Genomic DNA, 7553 nt, shown 5'->3' on the forward strand with positions numbered 1-7553 from the left:
AGGAGATGCACAACAGTTCTTCTGTGGCTTTATAAGTAATATTTTCACTTACACAATTAAGCAAAATCAGACAATATTGTGTCTAATATATACCACAATATTAAATTCCTATTATTGAATTGTTGTAAATAAATATCACATTTGCAACTGGTCAGTGTTCAAACAATGCTGAGAAATCATGTCTTCATGAGTAGCGTCTCAATCAAGAGTCTTCATGTAGCCCTACAAGAGTGATTACTGATAAACTGACTTTCCCACTGACTTTCAAAGCTACTACATAGTAACGACTTTCTACTTCGAGGACCTTGATATAAATGTAGTGGAGTGAAAAGTACAATATTAAGTTAAAAGTCATAAGTTCCCAGAAAAAATAGTACAGATACACAAAAAGTGTACTTAAGTACAATACTCAAGTAAATGTACTTAGTTACTATCCGCCTCTGTAAACAAGTAAAAATTTTCGATTTGAATATTTTGTTCATCGAGATCAAGTGTGTTCCCTTAAAGTGCCCCTATTATGCCTTTTGAATATTACCTTTCATGCAGTGTGTCATGTAGCTGTATGTGAACATAAACTATCTGAAAAGTTGTGAAGCCGGCCGTGCACAATAAATAAAGTTATTGTCTATAAAAAAAAAGAGTCGGCTCGCAATCGCCTAAACGAGTCATCAGGAATTCAAATCTTATTCTGTTACGGCTCTACGTCACGAAGTAACACATTTGCATAATGTCTGCCCACGTTCTACTTTGCCAACTTGCCCGCCCACAAACAGTAAAATTTCCGTGTGGTTAACATCATGTCGAGAAGACGCTGTATCCTACGCTGTGAGAGTAAATTTGTTTTATCACATCTTATAATTACCAAAAATTGTTAACACTTGACACTTACCACTGAGAAACGTCCTGCTCCAGTTGTGCTTGTGAATCAGTCTCTTGTTGATCAGCCAGTTCAACCGTTTCATCATCAGACTCCGGCTCAAATTGGTAAGGTACAATCGATACCATCTTTTCTATATATTGACAAGTCTCCAGGGTTGTCATTACATAATGGCAATGGGCGTTTTGTTTCCAACATGTGCTGTACGCGGTAGACCAATCCAGAGTCAATCTCTGTACGGCTCTGGACCAATCATAAAGGACTGCACCATCTGACCAATACCAGCAGTAAGGGCTCAAGGAAAGGAGAGGGGGGTTTAGAGAGACTGATTCTTTGAACTGCTTTGCACAAGTTGTTTACGAATCATTTAGAAATTAGGTAAAATTAAATCTATTTTTTGAGAAAACTAACGTGTTTTTTTACCTTGCATGCATGTAAACCTGTTTTAGGAGACTCATAAAACAATATTAGCAACCTTAAAAATGGCATAATAAGGGCACTTACATTTTTTGAGCAGTGTACATTTCATCATAAAATTTGCAAGAGATGCAAGAAATTATATTTTTATAGAGGTAAAAGAAAGGAAATATTGATAAAGAGTTTACAAAAAAATGAATGACATTGTAGGGGTCATATGATGTGAATTCATGTTTTCCTTTGACTTTGGAGTGTTAAAAGCTGTTCGTGCATACAGAAGATCCGTAAAGATTAAAGTATCGATCAAAAAGAGATATTCTTTATAAAAGTGAACATTGCAAAAACCAAATTACTTTGTTTTGCCTTCCAATAGAGGACACAACTAGTTTTATTTACAACACTGTAAAAGTTAAAGTTTTATTTACAACACTGTTCCAGAACAGGACAAGTCAAATATTCGAGTGTGTTGAGCACATTTTACGGAGGAAAGTTTCCTGAACCTGGTAAGGGGCATAACATTTCTGTCACACGCTTGAGAAATTCGGGCAATCACAACGCACTAGATAGCTAGCCAAATTAAGAGCACACCGTGCTTTTCAGAACGATGAGCTTTGTAAAAATCGACACATTTCAAAAAGGTGGGGCATAGAGGAGCAACAATAATATACAGTATGTGGAAAATAATGTTTTTTTAACCTTAAACTGCGTAAACACATTGCATTACACCAAATACACAAATTTTTTTTGCAACACCATATGACCCCTTTAATGTTACTGTGTTCAGACAACTGAATGTGCCAGGGTTTGTTAGCTACGGAGCCCCTAAAGGGACATGGTGGTGGGAAAAAATCAGATTGAGTGAAAAAATTTGGGGTGGGAGGAAAAAATATTTGTCAGATTTTTTGCGTTCTCTCGCAAAACTTTAGCATTCCCTCGAGAAACAATTATCTTTTGCGAGAGAACGCAAAGGTTTTGCGAGGGAACGCAAAATATCTTTGCGAGAGAAATCAAAAGGGAATGCAAATATCTTTGCAAGAGAACGCAAAAAATTTTGCGAGGGAACGCAAAGTTTCTCGAGGGAACGCAAAATTTTTGCGAGGGAACGCAATTATCTTTGCGAGAGAATGCAAAAGTTTTGCGAGGGAACGCAAAGTTCTCGAGGGAATGCAAAATATCTTTGCGAGAGAACGCAAAAGTTTTGCGAGGGAACGCAAAAAAAAATTTCCTCCCACCCCGAATTTTTTTCCCACCACCATGTCCCTTTAGGGGCTCCGTAGTTAGCTGTCCTCTCTGTGTTTTTTTTGCTTTAATCTCTTTCTCTTTCTACTCAACTCTCTCTCTCTCTCTCTCTCTCTCTCTGTATTCTCCAGATTGCTCTGCCTGGTGTGACAATGTTCTGTTCTGAATCTCGACTGTGATCTCGGACTGATAACGATGCTCTAGCGGACTGATCTCTGGTTCTGACTTCGGGCGTCTGTGACTCCTCCTCTACCCTGTCCATGGTATGTTTACTCTTCTTTAGACAGATCTCCCAGTGCTGACCTCTGCCTGGCCTTAACTTCTCTTCTGCCCCCTGCCAATCTGTCCCATACCCTACGACTCTTCGATATGCCGGACTTTTTGTTGTTTTCTTGTTGTTAATACTTTTATCAACAGTCCTCTGCATTCGGGTCCTGTTTCAGATAACTTGAAAGCACACTGTGGTCATCATGGATCCAAGACAGGAATCTCCGGGCTGTTTGCCTTGGAGCCATGTTGCCATGAGGAGGAGCTGGCTTTGGCTTGATTCATGATGACCAGATTCATCTTCTCCAGTTTGGTCACAAATCTCCAGCCATGACCAAAAGTTCTACTTTATATTACGAGTGGGGGAGCAATGGTCTGGGAGACTAATGATGGGAGCAACTCTTACTACTTCCTTTTCAAGTCAGAGATGATAAAATACTTTGAACATTCCGGCTTCTAGTAGCCCTCTGTCAGTGCCAATCAGGGCCTACCTATCATTGTCTGTGTGAACAACAACTATTATTCCTGCTTGGTGCTTTATGAATGCTGATCTTAATGGATGCTGAATGGGCTGCCCCAAACAAACAAACAAATAAATAAATAATAAATCCCTGATGGAGCAGGGATTGTTTAGAAAGAAAATTTGCACAGCAAAACTCAAATGCAAGACTGACATCTAGAGGACATTCTGAGGAAAACCACTGTCAAGTAGAAAACATTGACAAGTTGATACAAATAATATCTCTAAGCTATAAAAACTTTCTTTCCCAGTTCAGCATCTCTAAATACGCCCCTCCCCCACTCCCATTTAAAAAAAATTGTTATATCCTAAGCAAATCCCAAAGTTGTCATTACTTAACAGATTAGAATATAGTGATGGGCTGGTGACATACTGATTTCCAGGGATGCTCACTTAAGCACCACCTGCTCTTTTAAAGCAACACCCCACACAACCTTCATCATAAATTGCGCACACTAAGAAATAGAGAAACAGAGATGGGGATCACTCTGAACATTTGCCTGTATTTGTCTTTTAACTTTATTTCAGCAGCTTATTTCAGCATACTCAGAACTGGAACCTGTCAGCTACAGGGACACTTCAGGTTGAATGGAATGTACCAGGATGGTGATGTTATATTTGGAGGCCTGTTTGAGGTTGACTTCCTCACAGTGTTCCCAGAGCTGAGCTTCAGAACAGCACCGGAACCACCATACTGTGAGCAGTGAGTTTTGAGTGGAAAATAACAGTTATACAAGAAAAAGGGAAAGGTTGGAGGAGAGTAACATTTTTAAACTATGGCAATATACCTAAAAAAATATATATATATATATATATATATATATATATTCTTTACTAAATATCTCATGTTCTTGAATTCAGTGTTAATTGCAATTGAGAAATTTCTCAAATTACGTTATACTCCTTCACTGATTGACCTTTTTTTTTCTTTTTTTTTGCTGCTGCTAATATCGTTCCAGAACAGCTAAATCAACATTTATTTCACTTTTTTTTTCTTTTTTAGATTTGATATGGAAAGCTTCCAGCAGGCACAGACCATGGCTTTTGCAATAGATGAGATCAATAGGAATCAAAATCTACTGCCTAACATCACTCTTGGTTACCATCTTTATGACAACTGTGTGATGCTAGGAATGGCATTCCGGGCTGCCTTATCCTTGACTAGTGGAACAGAGGAATCCTTCTCTAACCTCAACTGCACTGGCCCACCACCAGTGATTGGTATTGTGGGAGATTCAAGTTCAACAGTTTCCATTGCGATTTCAAGTATTCTGGGGCTGTTTCGAGTACCTATAGTAAGAAAAAAGTTCAAAATTGTTTTTTCGTTGTTGATTATTACTCAGTTTCTTTGTCTCATGCCTTCCCCTCTCTCCATCTCCCTAATTAGGTTAGTCACTACGCCACCTGCTCCTGTTTGAGTGACAGGAAAAAGTACCCCTCTTTCTTCAGAACAATCCCCAGCGATGCCTTCCAGGTGCGGGCTATGGTTCAGATCTTAAAATATTTTGGATGGACCTGGGTTGGTCTCATCTACAGTGATGATGACTACGGCGTCTACGCTGCTCAGTCCTTCCAGCAGGAAATGCAGCTGTTTGGACATTGTATTGCTTTTTCTGAAAGCCTGCCCCATGATAACAACCCCAGAGATATTCAGCATATAGCAGGAGTGATTCAGGCCTCTACAGCTAGAGTGGTGGTTGTTTTTTCCACTCCATCCTTTTTGATACCTTTGATAGATGAGGTGGTGTTGCAGAACATGACAGGCAGACAGTGGATTGCGAGTGAAGCTTGGGCCACATCATTTGTACACCACACTCCACGTTTACTGCCCTTCCTGAAGGGCACACTAGGCATCGCTATCAGGCGTGGAGAGATCCAGGGGCTTCATGATTTTCTACTACGTCTCCGTCCCAGCAATGATCCAAAAAATAATATGTTGAGGATCTTTTGGGAGAACATGTTTAGGTGCAGTTTTGAAACTGGGGTTAGAGAGACAGATGGCGAGCAAGTGAAAAAGGTGTGTACAGGAGAGGAGGATCTGAGCATCACAAACACACCATACACTGATGTTTCAGAGCTGAGGGCCTCTTATAATGTCTATAAGGCAGTTTATGCCCTGGCACATGCACTTAATGACCTGATGCAGTGTGAGGAGGGGAGAGGACCATTCAGTGGGAACAGCTGTGCTGACATAACAAACCTGAAACCTTGGCAGGTAAGAACTACAGGTACAGTGCAGATTCTCTCCAGGCTTATAGAAGAGCTGATGTGGAAAAGCAAAATATTTGCACTATATTAACCCAAATTTCATATAACACCTCTCCTGTCTACAAACTGTACAGCTGGTTCACTACCTACAGAAAGTGAACTTCACCACAGGCTTTGGGGATCATGTGTCATTTGATAAGAATGGAGATGCTCTGGCCATCTATGATGTGCTGAACTGGCAGCCAAGCTCTGATGGAGCAATAAGGGTCCAGACGGTTGGTGTAGTAAATGAAGAGGCAGCAACAGGGATGGTGCTCACATTGAATGATGATGCATTATATTGGAACTTTGAGCCAAAAAAAGTAACTAGCATTGCTTGTTGCCATTATTTTTGCCGACATAGTCTAAAAATAGTCAATAGCTATGAAAAGACAAATGAGAATACAGTAATGGAAAGGCCAAGCTTGTCATTATGTAAAAGAGATGATAGACAAACAAATGACTGATAACAGATGATGTCTCTTTCAGCCCCCAAGGTCTGTGTGCAGTGAGAGCTGCCCCCCAGGCACTAGACAAGCCACAAGGAAAGGCTTTCCTGTCTGCTGTTTTGATTGCCTGCCATGTGGAGATGGAGAGATTTCTAATACAACAGGTGTGGTGATTACTTTTGGCAAAAACTGAATAGAATTTGAATTTGATTTCCTCTTAAAACTCACCTTCTGTCTTTTTCTTACTCACAGATGCTATTGAGTGCACAGTGTGTCCAGACGAGTTCTGGTCCAATCCAGATAAAGATCAGTGTGTCCTCAAAGAAGTGGAGTTTCTGTCTTATGAGGATCCTCTGGGCATCTCTCTGACAACTGCTTCCCTGCTTGGAGCCTGTTTCTGTGCTCTTGTTATGGTCATCTTTGCGCATCACCGTAACACTCCTATAGTACGTGCTAACAATTCAGAGCTCAGCTTCATACTGCTTTTGTCACTCAAACTGTGTTTCCTGTGTGTGTTGCTATTCATTGGCAGGCCGCAATTGTGGACATGTCAGTTAAGACATGCTGTGTTTGGCATTAGCTTTGTCCTGTGCATTTCCAGCATCCTGGTCAAGACTATGGTGGTAATAGCCGTGTTCAAATCATCTCGACCAGAGGGCAATGGTGCTATGAAATGGTTTGGAGCAGCTCAACAAAGATGCACTGTTCTGGTCCTAATAGCCATCCAAGTTGTGATATGTGCAGTCTGGCTATCAACTGCCTCTCCAGCACCCCATAAGAACAGCCAGTATATCCGCTCTAAAATAGTATATGAATGTGCTATAGGCTCAGTGGGTGGTTTTTCTATGCTGCTGGCATACATTGGACTGTTGGCAGCAGTAAGTTTCCTGTTAGCTTTCCTGGCAAGAAATCTTCCAGATAATTTTAATGAAGCAAAGTTCATCACTTTTAGCATGCTAATCTTCTGTGCTGTCTGGATTGCATTTGTTCCAGCATATGTGAGCTCTCCAGGGAAATATGCAGTGGCTGTAGAGATATTTGCCATTTTAGCTTCTAGTTTTGGATTACTGGTGGCCATATTTGCCCCAAAGTGCTACATCATCCTTTTACATCCAGAGAGAAACACTAAAAAAGCCATTATGGGAAGAGAAACACAAAAGAAGTAGTTTTACATTACTGTGGTGTAAAACTGTAAACTCTGATTTGACACTGCTTTATTATTTTGGGTTTCACTCCTGTAAACAAACAAGCAAAAGTTTTGCAATGCCTTTTTTTATTTTATTAACATTATATTTTATTGTATACAGTGTATTAGGGGTGTTTGTACTTTTTTATTTAACATTTTATTTTATTTATTTTTTATTATTATTTTTTGGTCACACGTGAACAAAACAAATGCAGCATTGTTTTAACTACACTTTGAGTTTTATATTTTATATCTATTTTAAGGAATTTAATTGATTCTTATATCCAATGCCGTGACAGAGCAGAGCACACGTGAATAAATCATCTTATCCTCCTTACTACCAGGCAGCCA

At 39.9% G+C, this 7553-nt stretch overlaps 1 protein-coding gene across 1 annotated transcript; it reads left to right on the forward strand.

Annotated features, from left to right (window-relative positions):
- The first annotated feature begins 3796 nt into the window (after positions 1-3796).
- Positions 3797-7182, forward strand: LOC107557168 (extracellular calcium-sensing receptor-like). Its single transcript, XM_016240497.1, has 6 exons — positions 3797-4023; positions 4324-4615; positions 4708-5535; positions 5663-5890; positions 6057-6180; positions 6269-7182. Exons 1-6 carry the CDS (start codon positions 3797-3799, stop codon positions 7180-7182), a joined length of 2613 nt encoding a protein of 870 aa, XP_016095983.1.
- The last annotated feature ends 371 nt before the right edge of the window (positions 7183-7553 follow it).

This window comes from Sinocyclocheilus grahami, unplaced genomic scaffold, assembly GCF_001515645.1.
Source record: "Sinocyclocheilus grahami isolate Dianchi unplaced genomic scaffold, SAMN03320097.WGS_v1.1 scaffold591.1, whole genome shotgun sequence".
Classification (NCBI taxonomy): Eukaryota; Metazoa; Chordata; class Actinopteri; order Cypriniformes; family Cyprinidae; genus Sinocyclocheilus; species Sinocyclocheilus grahami.